The sequence below is a fragment of the Coregonus clupeaformis genome, chromosome 21 (assembly GCF_020615455.1).
Source record: "Coregonus clupeaformis isolate EN_2021a chromosome 21, ASM2061545v1, whole genome shotgun sequence".
Lineage (NCBI taxonomy): Eukaryota > Metazoa > Chordata > Actinopteri > Salmoniformes > Salmonidae > Coregonus > Coregonus clupeaformis.
In genome coordinates this window covers 11,254,563-11,273,932 of record NC_059212.1, presented here as the reverse complement: position 1 = coordinate 11,273,932, position 19,370 = coordinate 11,254,563, and the positions used below count along the sequence as shown (strand labels likewise).

The 19,370-nt window shown below is 42.8% G+C and overlaps 1 protein-coding gene across 4 annotated transcripts in view; it reads left to right on the top strand.

The window, feature by feature from the left end:
* LOC121534918 (anion exchange protein 2-like) overlaps positions 1–19,370 on the top strand; it is a 54,494-nt gene that overhangs the window by 14,087 nt on the left and 21,037 nt on the right. For all 4 annotated transcript variants that reach the window (XM_045206209.1, XM_045206210.1, XM_041841539.2 and 1 more), the window contains exons 2-5: positions 8,286–8,456; positions 17,899–18,061; positions 18,330–18,589; positions 18,808–18,953. In XM_045206209.1, coding sequence (XP_045062144.1) covers positions 8,388–8,456; positions 17,899–18,061; positions 18,330–18,589; positions 18,808–18,953 — 638 coding nt within the window. In that variant the 5' untranslated portion in view covers positions 8,286–8,387. The remainder of the gene's footprint in view (positions 1–8,285; positions 8,457–17,898; positions 18,062–18,329; positions 18,590–18,807; positions 18,954–19,370) is intronic.

The following is a 19,370-nucleotide window of genomic DNA, read 5'->3' as shown; positions in this document are numbered from 1 at the left end:
TTTATATAATGGGATGTGTGATTGAACAAACGAGTAACAGGTGGTGCAATGCACAGGAATGTTCCCTGATTGGTCCAATCAGCAGACACCTCAACGACCACCAATCAGGAACATACAGGACACCTGTGATTAGGGCAGAAGGAGAGAAACACACAAAAACACAGGATACCTGTATCCGTAACAAATGGCCACCCGGACTATTTACAAAAGACACCCCCCCTTTTGTTTTTACACTACTGCTATTCGCTGTTTATTATCTATGCATAGTCACTTTACCCCTACCTACATGTACAAATTACTTAAACAAACCTGTACCCCCGCACATTGACTCGGTACCGCTACCCCCTTTATATAGCCTCGTTATTGTTATTTTATTGTGTTACTTAAAATGTGTTACTTTATTTATTTAGTAAATATTTTCTCAACTCTATTTCTTGAACTGCATTGTTGGTTAAGGGCTTGAGATGGCACCGGAGAAGATGGCTGCCGTTTTACAGCCCTCTAACCAATTGTACTATTATGTGTGTTTTTTCGCGTTATTTGTAATTTATTCTGTACATAATGTTTCTGCCATCGTCTCTTATAACCAAAAAGAGCTTCTGGATATCAGGACAACGATTACTTACCTCGTATTGGACGAATATTTTTTCTTCAACGAGTCGGACGCGAAGGATATTCTACAGACACCCGACAAGGCCCAAATCCCCATCATTCGCAGGAGAAAGAGACGCCGATATCGTGGACGTAGGTCGGGGTGTCTTGTAAGGATCCGACGGTGAGCGAGTAAACTGCCTCTTCCATCAATCCTATTAGCCAATGTTCAATCATTTGAAAATACATTAGATGACCTAATATTACGGTTATCCTACCAACGGGACATTAAAAACTGTAATATCTTATGTTTCACCGAGTCGTGGCTGAACGACGACATGGACAACATAGAGCTGATGGAATATACGCTACATCGGAAGGATAGAATGTCTGACTCCGGAAAGACAAGGGGTGGCGGACTGTGTATATTTGTAAACAACAGCTGGTGCACAAAATCAAATACTAAGGAAGTATCGAGGTTTTGCTCGCCTGAGGTAGAGTATCATAAGTATAAGCTGTAGACCACACTATTTACCAAGAGAGTTTTCATCTATATTTTTCATAGCTGTCTATTTACCACCACAAGCCAATGCTGGCATTAAGATTGCACTCAATGAGCTGTATAAGGCCATAACTAAACAGGAAAACGCTCATCCAGAGGCAGCGCTCCTAGTGGCCGGGAACTTTAATGCAAGGAAACTTAAATTCGTTCTACCTAATTTCTACCAGCATGTTAAATGTGCAACCAGAGGGGCAAAAAACTCTAGACCACCTTTACTCCACACACAGAGACGCATACAAAGCTCTCCCTCGCCCTCCATTTGGCAAATCTGACCATAACTCTATCCTCCTGATTCCTGCTTATAAGAAAAAACTAAAGCAGGAAGCACCAGTGACTTGGTTAATAAAAAAGTGGTCAGATGACGCAGATGCTAAGCTACAGGACTATTTTGCTAGCACAGACTGGAACATGTTCCGGGATTCTTCAGATAGCATTGAGGAGTACACCACATCAGTCACTGGCTTCATCAATAAGTGCATCAATGATGTCGTCCCCACAGTGACTGTACGTACATACCCCAACCAGAAGCCATGGATTACAGGCAACATCTTCACTGAGCTAAAGGGTAGAGCTGCCACTTTCAAGGAGCGGGACTCTAACCCGGACGCTTATAAGAAATCCCGTTATGCCCTCCGACAAACTATCAAACAGGCAAAGAGTCAATACAGGACTAAGATTCAATCGTACTACACCGGCTCTGATGCTCGTCGGATGTGGCAGGGCTTGAAAACCATTACAGACTACAAAGGGAAGCTCAGCTGCGAGCTGCCCAGTGACACAAGCCTACCAGATGAGCTAAACCACTTCTATGCTTGCTTCGAGGCAAGCAACACTGAAGCATGCATGAGAGCACCAGCTGTTCTGGATGACTATGTGATCACGCTCTCCGTAGCCGATGTGAGTAAGACTTTTAAGCAGGTTAACATTCACAAGGCCGCAGGGCCAGACGGATTACTAGGACGTGTACTCCGAGCATGTGCGCACCAACTGGCAAGTGTCTTCACTGACATTTTCAACATGTCCCTGACTGAGTCTGTAATACCAACATGTTTCAAGCAGACCACCATAGTCCCCGTGCCCAAGGACACTAAGATAACCTGCCTAAATGACTACCGACCCGTAGCACTGACGTCTGTAGCCATGAAGTGCTTTGAAAGGCTGGTCATGGCTCACATCAACACCATTATCCCAGAAACCCTAGACCCACTCCAATTTGCATACCGCCCCAACAGATCCACAGATGATGCAATCTCTATTGCACTCCACACTGCCCTTTCCCACCTGGACAAGAGGAACACCTACGTGAGAATGCTATTCATTGACTACAGCTCAGCGTTCAACACCATTGTGCCCTCAAAGCTCATCACTAAGCTAAGGATCCTGGGACTAAACACCTCCCTCTGCAACTGGATCCTGGACTTCCTGACGGGCCGCCCCCAGGTGGTAAGGGTAGGTAACAACACATCTGCCACGCTGATCCTCAACACGGTGGCCCCTCAGGGGTGCGTGCTCTTTCACCTCCTGTACTCCCTGTTCACCCATAACTGCATGGCCAGGCACGACTCCAACACCATCATTAAGTTTGCTGACGACACAACAGTGGTAGGGCTGATCACCGACAACGATGAGACAGCCTATAGGGAGGAGGTCAGAGACCTGGCCGTGTGGTGCCAGGATAACAACCTCTCCCTCAACGTGACTAAGACAAAGGAGATGATTGTGGACTACAGGGGAAAAAAAGAGGACTGAGCACGCCCCCATTCTCATCGACGGGGCTGTAGTGGAACATGTTGAGAGCTTCAAGTTCCTTGGTGTCCACATCACCAATGAACTATCATGGTCCAAACACACCAAGACAGTCGTGAAGAGGGCACGACAAAGCCTATTCCCCCTCAGGAGACTGAAAGGATTTGTCATGGGTCCTCAGATCCTCAAAAAGTTATACAGCTGCACCATCGAGAGCATCCTGACTGGTTGCATCACCGCCTGGTATGGCATCTGCTCGGCCTCCGACCGCAAGGCACTACAGTGGGTATTGCGTACGGCCCAGTACATCACTGGGGCCAAGCTTCCTGCCATCCAGGACCTCTATACCAGGCGGTGTCAGAGGAAGGCCCTCAAAATTGTCAAAGACTCCAGCCACCCTAGTCATAGACTGTTCTCTCTGCTACCGCACAGCAAGCGGTACCGGAGTGCCAAGTCTAGGTCCAAAAGGCTTCTCAACAGCTTCCACCCCCAAGCCATAAGACTCCTGAACAGCTAATCATGGCTACCTGGACTACTTGCACTGCCCCCCCACCCCCACCCCATCTTTTTACGCTGCTGCTACTCTGTTAATTATTTATGCATAGTCACTTTAACTCTACCCACATGTACATATTACCTCAACTACCTCAACTAGCCGGTGCCCCTGCACATTGATTCTGCACCGGTACCCCCCTGTATATAGCCTCCCTACTGTTATTTTATTTTACTTCTGCTCTTTTTTTCTCAACACTTTTTTGTTGTTGTTGTTGTTTTATTTTACTTTTTTTATAAAAAAATTAATGCATTGTTGGTTAAGGGCTGTAAGTAAGCATTTCATTATCGTGAAATGCTTACTTACAGCCCTTAACCAACAATGCATTAATTTTTTTATAAAAAAAGTAAAATAAAACAACAACAACAACAAAAAAGTGTTACAACACCTGTTGTATTCGGCGCATGTGGCAAATACAATTTGATTTGATTTGAAGTAAGCATTTCACGGTAATGTCTACACCTGTTGTATTCGGCGCATGTGACATATACAATTTGATTTGATTTGATCCTAGATCAGCACTCCTATTCTGAGATGCTTTTTGAATACAGGCCCAGGCGTTTTCCCTGTCAACTCGTATTTTTAAAATGATAATGCTGTGGCCATCTCAAGTGTTAATATGTCGTAGAATGAGGTACAGAATATTTAGTTCTATGACCTTTGTACAGGACCAGAAATAGGCCCAGGAATTTCTAACACACTGACCGATAATTTTCCTACAGGCCCCCATTATTAGCCAAATAATAATCATTCTGCACGAAAAACCACTGGGCTAAAGATGGACCAACCCATCTAGCTTTTACCCAAGCTGCCCGATAGCCAGTCTGTCTCTGGCATTGTACCTGCAGGAGCCAGTGGTGTTTTTTTGAGGGGTCAGGATTTTACATAGTAAAAATAGTAACATTGTTACTCCCGCATGCCAATTAAGTTAATCTTTCATTCATTGGATATTAAATGTAGGGCATTAAGCTCAGGCCGTGACAGAAATCCCCCTCTGGCTTCCTCAGTTTGGTGCCAGAGCTCTGGGTAGAAGATTCCCAGCTAGGCACCGATCTAGGATCAGTGTAGCCTCCCACCAATGCTAATGTTATGACCTGAAAGAAGAAGGTCCGTACTCTTGCTTTTCATGCCCTAAGATCTACAGTAGAGTCGCTCCCGGCCTACCACATATCTTCAGAGTACCCGTAACTTTCCCAAAACCGTATGGTCCGTGAATTGCCACAGTGCCAAAACTTTTATCAAGTCTGACTAAACAATCGTAGCTAAGATCTTCGAACCATACGCTTACTAGTCACGTGTTAACAATCACACCAATCTTTTCATACAAACATTTTTAACCCTGTAAACCCTGGTGGGTTGCCGAACACTGACCGTTTAGCCCTTTAATAATCGGCCCACCACCTGCATGTCCACCACAGATTGACCTTAACATTCCACCGACCACTAAAACAACCACAACAAAGGTGCCTTTCTTATTGTTTAAGTGCTGGCTGGCAAGTCTTTGATGCTTTTTTTCCACTAAGCGCTTTGATATGATCAAGCCCTTTGAATCGATGAGGGGGATGGTGCTAGGGAAGAGGGTCCTCACCAAAGAGAACCATGGTCCCTTTGTGTAGACTTCTGCTCTCTAGGGCTTTAAACAGTCAAAAATAGTAGTCAGAGATTTCACTTCACTAAACGCTGACATGTGTAGTATGGTAATATGTGCAGTTATAGCCCTAATGCATTGAAAGATGTGCATTTTTTGTGACCTCATGATCCTGTCTACAATAACAGCTATTTTCACTGTGTTTTGAAAATAGGTAAATAATCCCTGCTGTGCATTTGGCAGAGGGGATTATAAATTAGAAGCTTTGTGTATTGATATGGAAAGCTAATAAGGCATTTTCTGCTGGGAACTACTTGTGTTTCTTCTTTGGTGTTCTTCAACTGGTTTTTGACAGCTATGTGCTAGGAGCAGTATCGATTTGATATCAGGGAGAGATGGGTCATGATTGAGTCATCAGATGGATCTCTTCCACTGATGAAATGAAGGTTGAACTGAAAGAACCAATAACGTAATCAGAGACAGACTGACACACACACACACACACACACACACACACACACACACACACACACACACACACACACACACACACACACACACACACACACACACACACACACACAGCTACTGCTTCTATATCTGGGAGTAATATTGAGACTTATGAGGTCCCCTAATTGCTCTCTTACATGTGGCCTCTGTCTGTGTGTGTGTGTGTGTGTCTGTGTGTGTGTCTGCCTGCTTCTGTGTCCTAGTCTTTGAGGGCTATCAGCTTCACCAGTTTCACCATAAAATGGACCACCAAAGATGAAACCATACCTCAAGCAAACGCGAACACTTTGTAGTGAGTGATGACAAAATCTCAACATGAGTCTCTAATGAACTCCCCTGTGACCTCAAATGATTCAGCACTATCTGTAATGCAGATCCACCATTCCCATTCAAATATAATAATATGACTATCACATATTATACATATGCATAATATATGAGTATCATATCATTCCCAACCACACTCTTAGAAAAAAGGGTTCCAAAAGGGTTCTGCTGCTGTCCCCATAGGAGAACCCTTTTTGGTTCCAGGTAGAACTATTTTGGGATCCATGTAGAACCCTCTGTGGAAAGGGTTATGCTACATGGAACCCAAAAGGGTTCTACCTGGAACCAAATGGTTTCTACCTGGATCCAAAAGGAGTTATTCAAAAGTGTTCTCCTATGAGGACAGCCGAAGAACCCTTTTTGGTTCTTGATAGCACCTTTTTTTCTAAGAGTGCATGAAGTGTCATCGGATACCTCTAATGAACATCCTCCATCCCATTCCTCCTCCTCAGTTTGTGGCTGTACTTTTCCGAAGGCGGTGACATTGCAGCAGTGACCTTGTTGATGTAAACCACACTGACTGTCCCGTCCTGCAGTGGCGAGACTGGGGATATATTCCTTATCACTCAGAGGGAGAGTGGTGTCCTCTCAGTTCAGTGCATGTAACGGGTGGGGGATGAGGAGAGGAAGCACCCTGTAGACTATTGAGATGCATCCATGGAAATCAGAGGGAGATATGGGTCCCATTTTGATTGCACAAAAGTGAGAGAAAAGTTAAACGAGACCAACATACTGTCAATACTTGATCCAATTTGACATAGAATCACAAAAATTGTGGGGGAAATGCTGAGCGTGTCAATTCACTCACTGAAATGGTTTGGGCTAGTCATTAGGGGGATTTCCAAGTGGATTTTGCCTGCACAATATGGCAACTAGAGCCCGTCCAAAATGTTTATTTGGGTCTGATACCGATTCCGATTTTTGGGGGGACAAAACTTACCAATACTGATATATCTGCCGATATACTGTTTTACAGTGGGGAAATGAAAAAGTTTAATTTTCCCACACTGAATTCTCAGAAATTGCCATCCAAAAGAGCAATTGTCCAATAACTATGCTTCAAATGTTGATTTCATACATTGTGACAATAATGACATCATGAGAATGGCCGCAAGTGTTCAGATAAGCATAAGATTAACCTTTTTTTATTATATTTATTGAATATCAGTTATCGGTTGAATTATCAGCCGTTACCGATTTAGGACGATATCGGCTGATAATATAGGTGAACCGATATATCGGTCGGGCTCTAATGGCAACCCCACTATCTGACCATAGCCAGGACACAATCTGGAAACCCTGACCCTCAAGCCCTGCATTGGGATGTTCTGAAGGCAATCCTTCAAGAAATGCTCTAAATATGTTATCTAAATACCAGGTACCAATCTGGCAACCCTGACCCTTAGTCACTGCTTCTAAAAAGAATACACTCATAATAACTGTAGATGTTATTCTCTGTAGACAAACTCTCTCCACTATCAGAAAGCTCTCAGCTGTTTATGGGAGTTTATGGATGTTATCTAACTTCTATTAGATGGGGAGCAGTGCATAACCTTCCAGGACTTGGTCAGTGTTATTGGGCTGGCACCCACACCATTGTTGGCGCCAATGTGACCTACTGGGTTCGCACCCGGGTCGGCTTTCCGCCTGAACACCGTTAGCCCACTGAGCTAAGTCTTATGCATTAGCTCGGGGAGGTAATTTAAGTCTTCAGGTCTCAGGCAAGGTTCCTCATTGCGCAAACCAGGTAGCCACTAATAGACTATGGTAGACCATAGTAACACCAGCTGAGTGTTACAAGACACTGCCTGACCAGCTGAGTTGATTTGCTCCCTTGCAAAAAAGTGTATAAAAAATGGGTTTTCCACCCTAAATTGGATGTTGTGGTCTTGCCAAGGTGGATACATCATAATCTCCTCTGAACAATTCTTAGCAGTGTTTTCATGATGAAGCTATCACACATGTTTTCATAAAAAAATACTTCACTCATGAATAAACTCAGAGCTACAGTAGAGAAATTGATTGCCCCATTCAGAATCACAATACTGTAATCTTGTTGTTCACTCACAAGAGATCGTCGATATGGTTAGGGCCAGGACTTATTCCAGACCCTGTGACCTGACCAGGAACAACCCTGTATCTTACCCTACTTATTTATAACTGTTATATTATTATTGGGCTAGGGCCCTGAGTTTTTCCTGGTCTGGTGATGTGGTCCTAAGTGTGTAAATGACATCATGACAATTGGCATTGCCTATGTCATTATAATGGCCATATAATCATCATGTAGGACATACAATGAAATCACTAACCAAAAGACAATTTGGGTGATTGACGTAACATTTTACCCAATTTACCCAATAGTCATCTGACTAAGACCAACAATACCCTTCCTGTCCTTTTCGCAGGTTATGCTAGCCAAAAGTCCTCTGTTGAGTCAGAAAGAGAGTGAAAAGGGCTAAGGACTGCGTCGCAACATACTGCTGGGACCTTGTGATCTGCACGGAGCCATGAGCAACACTAAGGATGCCAGCGACACCAACGTCGCCACGAACACTAAGGCCACAGCCACCTCAGCTGTGAGTTTAAACCTTACATCTATATACTGTACATGAGTTCTTCTATACACAAGTTCTATACACACATTATGAGACATTTATTGATGTATAGTTTGTTTTATTGATGTATAGTTCGTGTTTTTTACTTATTAGTCAGGTAATGCTTATATCCGTGGTTCTGTGGTTTCCATGGCGCCATGAGGTTGCCAAATACCATTGTGTATACTATGGTAGGAATACTATAGTATTCACTGTAATGTTTTTGCGGACTTTACTGTAGGATTCACTGTAGTGTTTTAGCGGACTGAAGTCCGCCAAAAAATGTCAGTGAATACTGTAGTATTTACTGTATAAATACTGTCGTAAATAAAAATGGTAGTATATACTATAGTAATTACTGTAGTGTTTTTGGGTACATTAATGTAGTATTTAATAAAGTGTTTTTGTTTTATTATCTTTAACATAGAAGTGGGAGGATTTCTCCTTGAGGAAGCTTAGTGGAGGAATACTAAAAGAGCAAATGTTCCATAACTTGTAGGTAGGTAGGTAGGTATGTAGGTAGGTAGGTAGGTAGGTAGGTAGGTAGGACTGGGTTCTGAACGGAGAGTTCAGGGCTTCTGCTCTTTTCTATAACTACAGGGAACACAATATATGGTCTATACTTGACATGTAGGTTTCTCACTTACGGGTGGCACATACTGGGATGTGGAGGATGGGTTTAGGCAGGGTATATGGAAATTAAATACTGTACTATTTACTATAGTTAAACAAATGTAGTGTTTTTCCTGACATTTCTGTAGTATTTACTACAGTGTTTTTTTGTGGATAATAATGTAGTATTTACTATAGGATTCTACAGTATACTACAAAATTCTATACTAAGTACTACACATGATCGAGGGATACTACAGTAGTATTTTTTTATGTGGGATATATCATCAAATAATATCCCGATATGTAATTGTATCTGTAAATATTGTACATATTATTTTTTTAAAGTGTTTCTTGTTACATTTAAAAACAATGTACAAATGTTTTGGTTTTATATAACCTGTTGTGAGTTGAGCTAAAATATCTGGTGGTGACCTATGTAGTTGCAGAACTGATGATGGCAAGTTTACTTGGAGAACTGACTATGGCAAGTTTACTTGGAGAACTGACGAAGGCAAGTTTACTTGGCTTGGTTAGCTATGGCTTGGTTAGCTATAGCTAGCTAGCTGGCATGTCTAATTTGAATGATGCATCAACACAGCATCGGCTTTTTGTTCCACCTGCCCTGGTTTCTGGAAGGATGTGGACTGTGGTGTGAGGCGATGACAGAGGCTCGCCTCGTAGAAGACTGTTCCTGATTACGAGGCCAAAGTGTGGTGGTCTCTCAGGTGAAGCTGTCGAAGCATCACCCAGGTCGGTGCTATACATTCGGTGGTGGATGTTCCAGCCTACCTACAGAGAAGGAGTAGCTGTGAACTTCAGAGAGAGATGCCTGATGGAGAGCTCCGGGCCTGCCTGTCTGTCGTTTCTCCTTCCCTGGCTGTACCATCAACGCCACCTCCACTCAAGCTACTCCTTTACTGAACTGCATCATCATCTAGATGTGAAAGACCATCTCCCATGAACTGCCAGCCCCCTGAATTTGTTTTTGTTTGTTTTTTAAAGAGACTTTGAGATTCTGTATGAAAGCGCTATATAAAAAACATATATTATTATTATTATTATTATTATATTGCACCAAAGGAAGCTGTAAAGCCAATTTAAAACTCTGTTACAAATTAATTGAAAACAAAACCAACCGCCACCCTTAGTTGCCACATTTGAATTTTCGACTCATGCAGCGTTTTTTTGTGGCGGTTTGTTGGGACTGTTTTGCTGTAGGGCTGGGAATTGCTAGGGACCTCAAGATATGATATTATCACGATACTTAGGTGCTGATACGATATGTATCGCGATTTGATACTGTGATTTTATTGCGATTCGATGTTCCAAGCATATTGCTCACTGCATGTCTGCTGCAGAGGGACAAGAGAGAGCCATGAGAAAAGGAGTATTGAGAAGTCATGGAAATAAAAGTGCTGAAAACAAAATGGCTCCCTATTTCAAAATAAGATGGAGAACAAGCTATGAAGGAAAAATACTGGAGTTTTGGTGCAGTTTAGCCAACTAGCGCAAAAATTATATTTTGATATTGTCAAAACGATACGATATGATATATCATCAAAAAAAATAATCCTGATATGTAACTGTTTAGACTTTTTTTCCCCCCATCACTATTCAGTGTCGAAAGACCCCTGCTGTCTCGTGACCCCAGCGAGTAGAAGTGGTTGAACTGACGTCACTACAACCATTATGACATCATTTCAACCAGTTCGTCCAGTTTTGCCTGCTGGGACATGGGCTAAACACCCGCTAGCTAAGACCCATGAAGTGTTCCATGTTTTGACACCTTTGGCTAGTTCCTCTCAGACATGGTTGATATGTGATGGGACGATGCCCACACGCCAGCATTCCTGCCTAGATTTACTTACTAACACCAGCTTTGACCCTAATGCTCATATTGGGGGTGGGAAGGAGTGTTTGTGGGAGGGCGGTTAAGGTGGTGGTGATGGTGCTAGCATGACTGCAAGTATGTGTTTGTGTGTGTGTTTGTCTGATGAAAGCAATTTCCTTCTCCTTTTGTCCGTTTTGATCTTTGAGGCCTGGTTGCTCTCGGTCAAACAATAGACTTTAATCGGAATAATTGCAGCCCAGAGAAACACCTGTCGTTACCATAGCAACTGGACTGACCATACGCACCTGTCAATCACAGATGGGGTTGGTGAAGCATTACCACTTACTGACCTCTAGAAGGGTGCAACAATAGAGTTGAACTGTTAAAGGCTGTGTGAAATACAATGAGTCATGTATTTATTCAGTCAACAGTAACCTCGATGCATACTGATTCTATGGCCAGCAGAGTACCTCATTATTTTACAATGTTTGGATCTAATTGCCCAAGTAACCTTTCCCTGTTCTCTTCTTGTCCAGTTGAAGTATTCTGAAAGCACTTCTTCCAGTCCATCAATGTTTTCAGATCTCCAGAATTCTGTTGTGAGGAAAATGTTGGACTAAAACAAAAATGTTCTAATGTGTGTCACTAGCTAGGTTTCCATCCAATTGGCGTTGTTCATGCAAATATTTTTAAATCCATATAAAGAAAATGTGCAAATGTTCTTGTGAGGTGTGTGTTTGCATGAAAGAGAGCCAAAGCTTGTTCGTCTCGGCTATGTGTGTGTGTGTGTGTGTGTGTGTATGTGTGTCCGTGTGTGTTTGGGTGTGTGCTCTGTATGTGTAGAACGCCAAGGCGGCGGAAATCTGTACAGAGATTTTAGTTGGGTCCCAAATGGCAACCTATTCCTTATATGGGTCATTCTACAGAAGTGGTGCAAATTGGGGTTTGTTAAAACATTTACGTTTGTATCCTATTTTCCCCAAACTTTAAGCACAAGCCTTCCAACATATTTCAGGTAGACATACACTACCAGTCAAAAGTTTGGACACACCTACTCATTCAAGGATTTTTCATTATTTTTACTATTTTGTACATTGCAGAATAATAGTGAAGATATCAAAACTATGTAATAACACACATGGAATCATGTAGTAACCAAAAAAGTGTCAAACAAATCAAATAGCCACCCTTTGCCTTGATGACAGCTTTGTACACTCTTGGCATTCTCTCAACCAGCTTCATGAGATAGTCACCTGGAATGCATTTCAATTAACAGGTGTGCCTTCTTAAAAGTTAATTTGTGGAATTTCTTTCCTTCTTAATGCGTTTGAGCCAATCATTTGTGTTATGACAAGGTAGAGGGGGTATACAGAAAATACCCTATTTGGTAATAGACCAAGTCCATATTATGGCAAGAACAGCTCAAATAAGCAAAGACAAAACAACAGTCCATCATTACTTTAAGACATGAAGGTCAGTCAATACAGAACATTTCAAGAACTTTGAAAGTTTCTTCAAGTGCAGTCGCAAAAGCCATCAAGCGCTATGATGAAACTGGCAGAGGATAAGTTCATTATAGTTACCAGCCTCAGAAATTGCAGCCCAAATAAATGCTTCACAGAGTTCAAGTAACAGACACATCTCCTTTGGTCTGATGAGTCCAAATTTGAGATTTTTGGTTCCAACTGCCATGTCTTTGTGAGACGCGGTGTGGATGAACGGATGATCTCCAAATGTGTAGTTCCCACCGTAAAGCATGGAGGAGGAGGTGTTATTGTGTGTGGGTGCTTTGCTGTTGACATATTCTGTGATTTATTTAGAATTCAAGGCACACTTAACCAGCATGGCTACCACAGCATTCTGCAGTGATACGCCATCCCATCTGGTTTGGGCTTAGTGGGACTATCATTTGTTTTTCAACAGGACAATGACCCAACACACCTCCAGGCTGTGTAAGGGCTATTTGACCAAGAAGTAGAGTGATGGAGTGCTGCATCAGATGACCTGGCCTCCACAATCCCCCGACCTCAACCCAAGTGAGATGGTTTGGGATGAGTTGGACCACAGAGTGAAGGAAAAGCAGCCAACTATTGCTCAGCATATGTGGGAACTCCTTCAAGACTGTTGGAAAAGCATTCCAGGTGAAGCTGGTTGAGAGAATGCCAAGAGTGTGCAAAGCTGTCATCAAGGCAAAGGGTGGTTATTTGAAGAATCTAAAATATAACATATATTTTGATCTGTTTAACACTTTTTTTGGTTACTACATGATTCCATATGTGTTATTTCATAGTTTTGATGTTTTCACTATTATTCTACAATGTAGAAAATAGTAAACATAAAGAAAAAACCTTGAATGAGTATGTGTGTCCAATCTTTTGACTGGTACTGTACGTACAGTCACTGTGGGGACGATGTCATCGATGCACTTATTGATGAAGCCAGTGACTGATGTGGTGTACTCCTCAATGCCAATGGAAGAATCTCGGAAAATATTCCAATCTGTGCTAGCAAAACAGTCCTGTAGCTTAGCATCTGCGTCATCTGACCACTTCTTTATTGACCGAGTCACTGGTGCTTCTTACTTTAGTTTTTGCTTGTAAGCAGGAATCAGGAGGATATAATTATGGTTAGATTTGCCAAATGGAGGGCAAGGGAGAGCTTTCAAATTTAACATGCTGGTTGAAATTAGGTAAAACGGATGTAAGTTTCCCTGCATTAAAGTCCCCGGCCACTAGGAGCGCCACCTCTGGATGAGCATTTTCCTGTTTGCTTATGGCCTTATCAAGCTCATTGAGTGCGGTCTTAGTGCCAGCATCGGTTTGTGGTGGTAAATAGACAGCTAGGAAAAATATAGATGAAAACTCTCTTGGTAAATAGTGTGGTCTACAGCTTATCATGATATACCTCAGGCGAGCAAAACCTCCTTAATATTAGATTTTGTGCACCAGCTGTTCTTTACAAATATACAAAGACCGCCTAGCTGTATGTTATCCATGTCATCGTTCAGCCACGACATGGTGAAACATAAGATATTACAGTTTTTAATGTCCCGGTAGGATATTTGTGATCGTAGCTCATTTATTTTGTTATCCAATGATTGTACGTTGGCTAATAGGACTGATGGTAGAGGCAGATTACCCACTCGCCATAGGATCCTTACAAGGCACCCTGACCTACGTCCCTGATATCTCCGTCTCTTTCTCCTGCGAATGACGGGGATTTGGGCCTTGTCGGGTGTCTGAAGTAAATCCTTTGCGTCCAACTCGTTAAAGAAAAAAATCTTTGTCCAGTACGAGGTGAGTAATCGCTGTCCTGATATCCAGAAGCTCGTTTCGGTCATAAGAGACAGTGGCAGAAACATTATGTACAAAATAAGCTACAAATAACGCGACAAAACACACACAATAGCACAATTGGTTAGGAGCCCGTAACATAGAGGGTTTTCAGCTGTTCAGAAAGGACAGAAATCCTAGCCTCAATATGAAAGGACGAGGAGTGGCCATGTATGTAGACGATAGTCTCCAGGTTAAGATACGGGCTGACCTTGAAAGAGATGAGTTTGATTCAGTTGCGCCCAGAGTGGCTTCCCAGATCAATTCCAACAATTGTTGTTGGAACACTTTACCATCCTCCATGGGCTAATGAGAATAAACTGCAACAGCAAGCTATTATTAACGCTGTCTCATTAACACCATTGACTCTGTGACGTTGAAATCCCCTGAAGCAGGTATTGTCTTATCTGGGGATTTCAATCATCTACCTATCAAGGCCATCATTAACTCCCACCCCGATCTAAAACAGGTTGTCAAAAATAAGACCTGTGCAGACTCCATGATTGATCTGATCAGCATCCCTACTGTGTTGGCCCCGCTGGGCTCAAGTGGCCACCAGTGTCTGCAGCTCACTCCCACCAGTTTTCCTTAGACATGGGAAGGAAACGCAATACAGAGTAGGGCGACAGGTGTCTCAAGAGAGAAAGGAGGCCCTAGCCTGGTGTCTGGCCATCACTGACTGGTCAGCTGTCTACAATGAGGAGAACATGGATGAAAAGTTGGAGATCTTCAACACCAACATACAAATGGCCCTTGATGTACAGTATACCCATACAAAATCAATAAACAACAGCCCGTGACAAGCCATGGATGATGGAACAACTAAAAGTGGCCATCAAGAAAAGGCTAAAAATATTTGACAGATGGGGGTAAAGATAAGCTCATCCGAGGGGTAAAGAAAAACTACTACACAAATGAAATTCAAGCCCTTAAAAATAAGAACCCAAAAGAGTGGTGGGACATCTAGAGGGCCGATACAGATTGACGATGTGGAAAATGACAATGTTGCTGAGGTCTTGAACAACTTCTTTGCTGAAGCATGGACAGGAAATACATCCTGTTTTTCCTCTTCCTAGGCCTGTTGGGGAAGGAGAACTATGCAATATTGGACAAATGAAACAAGCTCTTTCAAGACTCAGATCAAAGAAAGCATGTGGTCCAGGAAAGGCTCATTGCCAATAAGCTCATACCAGTTGCTCTTGAAGAATGCAAAAACCAGCATGCATACTTGCCTAAACACAGCACAACAAATGCGCTGGTCAGAGCCACACACACCTGGCTTACAGAGACAGACTCAAAGCAACCCACAATGGTCTGGGTTCTGCTGGTGGACATGTCAAAGGCTTTTGATCGCGTCGACCATGCTAAACTTCTCCAGCATCTGGCCAGTGTGGGTCAGTGTCCAAGGTTACTCACCTTGTTTCACAGCTATACAACAGGGAGAACACAGAGGGTGATGGCAAATGGAATGTACTGCTCATGGACAGAGGTAATATCTGGGGTCCGAGAGGGTGGGGTCGTCTAACCAATTCCTGCTTCACATGTCCACTCTGAGAGTCATTTCTGAGGATACACTGGACACTGGCTATGCCAACGACATTGGCCTGTCCCATTCTTTAAGGCTAGCAAACATTGAGAATGGAAGAGGAGGCTAAGCAACTGGAGGAATGGGCGGCAGAGAACAACATGCTTCTTAATGGGAAGAAGTCTGTCAAACTAAGAATCTGCTTCTCCAAAAATCCTCCCCAACCAGCTCCACTAATACTGGGTGGACAGGCTGTTCCAGTTGTAACAAGCACAAAATACCTTGGCTTCCACTTGGACAACCAACTTAGTGGGAACCAACACATTGATCAGGTAGTGAAAAAGGCATCAAGGCGTCTCCACTTCCTGACTGTAATGGCAAGAAACGGCTTTCACACTGATGACCTTGTGGACATCTACACCACTCTGATCCGACCATGCCTGGAGTATGCCAGTGTGTTGCTTGTGGGCTGCACAAAGAAGCAGCAAGCTGCACTGGATAGGGTACAGAAAAGGGCAAGCAAGATAATAACGAAAAACAGAGACATCCCACTGACCCTTCCACCACTAACATTCACGGAGAGAGCAAGCAGCAGTAAGATTGGTCACTGACATGCACCAATCTGACCACCCTATACATGATCTCCTACCACAGAGAAGGGGAGACAGCACTGGCAGAGTCCTCCGCAACCAGAGCCAACTGTTCAGCATCAATGCAAGGACAAATAGACTGAAAAATGTAACCACTGCCTTCAGACTTTTTAACAACCAAATTGACTTTTAAACTGTAATTGGTAAGGATGTTTTTTAATTGAATGTAGTATCCTGTTTTTTTTTTGCTTTTGTCTAAATGTATCTGTGAATTCTGCATAATTCAGTCTTGTGGACTGCAAGCATGAATGAAATAAATCAAATCAAATATATGTATTGCAATAAAATACTTGAAGCATCAAGCTCTCTCAACTAGTCAGTCACCTGGCATTTACCAGTGGCTATGTCTCCCTCTAGTGTTGCCTATGGTCATCCACGATGCCATGCACTTAGCCCTTTCAATGACTCCCAATCATATCCCATAGTATGCTGTAGTTTAATCAGCAGTTTATGACGATGCTAATTTCTTGTTAGCAATTACGCTATTGTTATGCCTTTTTTGAATGTCCTAACAAACATTGTGTGTAGATATATATAAATTGTGTGTATATATATAAATATTCAATCCATTTTGAATTCAGGCTGTATCACAACAAAATGTGGAATAAGTTAAGGGGTATGAATACTTTCTGAAGGCGCTGTAAATCAATTTTACATGTTTGAAGATGAAGTATTGCAATTAAGGATTGAAACATGTTCAGAAATGAGTGATTCAGACAGCTTTATGGGCACATTCTTACCACAATTGTGTGAATAATTTGTCATATCTGGCACACATGGCTCCTTTGGTTGTGTATTCTACATCACTATGAACATTTAACATATTATTGGGCATACTACAATTATATTTCATACAGGTATGGTAATGCAGAGTTAATCCAATGAGACGCCATTGAGTTGTATCTCCAAAATCTTTTTAAAACCCTGATCTAGCTGTGTGTGTGAAAAGCGGTGCCTCTATCACCAAAGTTGCAATCCAAAAACATAGCTGCTGCTACATTAAACTCTATGGCTAAGCTTCCAACTTTTTAATGTCAATTGCACAATATGGGCTATTTTTAAACAATAGTTGTAGCTGGTGCTTTCTACGTTGGTTTTATTATATATCATTTGAAAGGTAATTTCATGACCTTTCAGAACCACTTGTCAAACAAAGATTAAAACGTATCAGGGTTTACTTTTTAAAGCAATTTATACAGGTAATTCTGATATGTACCCTAGAGGTCAAAGGTCAAGGTACTGTTGACCTGAACATTCCAAAAATGTGTCTGATTGATAGCTGTGTATCTAAGCTTTCCAATGATATATGATTAAAGGGTATACGTGAGCAATAACTTGTTGTATACTGACATTGTTTGTCATAGGGCAATGCACAAAATACATCAAATCTTATGTAATTATGAATCCGTGACTATGATGAAATCATCACTAACCTCAAACCACCCATCGACCACCCACCCTCCCCTTGTAGCCGGTCCAGCCACCGCCCCCTTCTAGGCGGAGTGAAGATGATGATGATGAAGAGCGGGACCTGAACAAGACCCTGGGGGTGCAGCTCTTCCAGCAGATCCTCCACCCACCGGCCCGTGGACCCCCAGAGAAACACCGTGCCTACAACGAGGAGGACTTTGAGTGTGAGCCACCAATGTTTCACTTGTTACCCTTCATATCTATTAAATCATTGTTTTATGTACCAAAGCAAGAGTATCTGCCGTTACCGTGTACAGCTTGACATCACATTCTGGTTGGAAATAGTATAGAGTATGGGCCATCCCTGTCCATCAAAAATGTAGCTTTCATCAGCTTTTGACGCACATTAAAAGACAGACAAAGCTGCTCAAAAAGGAAGTGTGTCACCAAATGACTACTTGACCCAACACGGTTTCTCTCTCCTGTCTGCAGACCACCGCCACTCCTCCCACCACATCCACCACCCGCTGTCCAAACTACCCCCGGAAAGGAGGAAGAAGAAGAGCAAGAAGAAGAGTCCTACAGCCGGGTGGAGGAGTGGATCCGGGGCTGGCGGAGCATGCACCATAGAGAAGGACGAGGAAGAAGAGGAGGAAGATGAAGAGTCCTACAGCCAGAACAATGGAGAGGGGGGGCTGACCACCACACCCACACCTGATACAGACACGGACACACACAACGACGATGTGCAGGTGGAGTTGCAAGCTTATAATGGTTTACATTATAGTATAGTGGTTTATAGTATACACAGTATTGGTTATAGTATGTTAGTTTAAAGTAAACACACATACATAGAGTACATACTGTACACACACACACACACACACACACACACACACACACACACAGCTACTTTCTTTTTTATTAGGTAGGCCTCTTCCTCATTGACCCCAATCTTTCCTCTCTGTAGTTCTTTGTGTCTGAGGATGACCCTGCCAGTGCCACTCCTACCCCTACGCACAGCAAGGCTGGCAGTGCCACCCTTCCCAGACGCCTCACCATCGTACCCGAGACTGCCCTGGGTACCAACTTGCCAGAGGATGCCACACCCACGGAGTAAGTGAGAAAGATGCACACAAACACGCATGCACATAAACACATGCACAGACTGACGTACCAATACTCACACACACACACACCAGTGGAGGCTGCTGATGGGAGGATGGCTCATAATAATGGCTGGAAAGGAGTGAATGGAATGGCATCAAACACATGGAGACCATGTGCTTGATGTATTTGATCCCATTTCACTTATTCCTCTCCGGCCACTACCACGAGCTCGTCCTCCCCAATTAAGATGCCACCAACCTCCTGTGACACACACACAAACTGACAAAGCAATTTACACACATTTGCAAACACATGCATAGAGTTACGTGTGTGCACAGAGAAACTCACAGTCACAGTACTTTATCTATCTGTCTGTCTGCCTGCCTGCCTGTCCATCCGTCTGTCTAATTACTTGCATGTCAT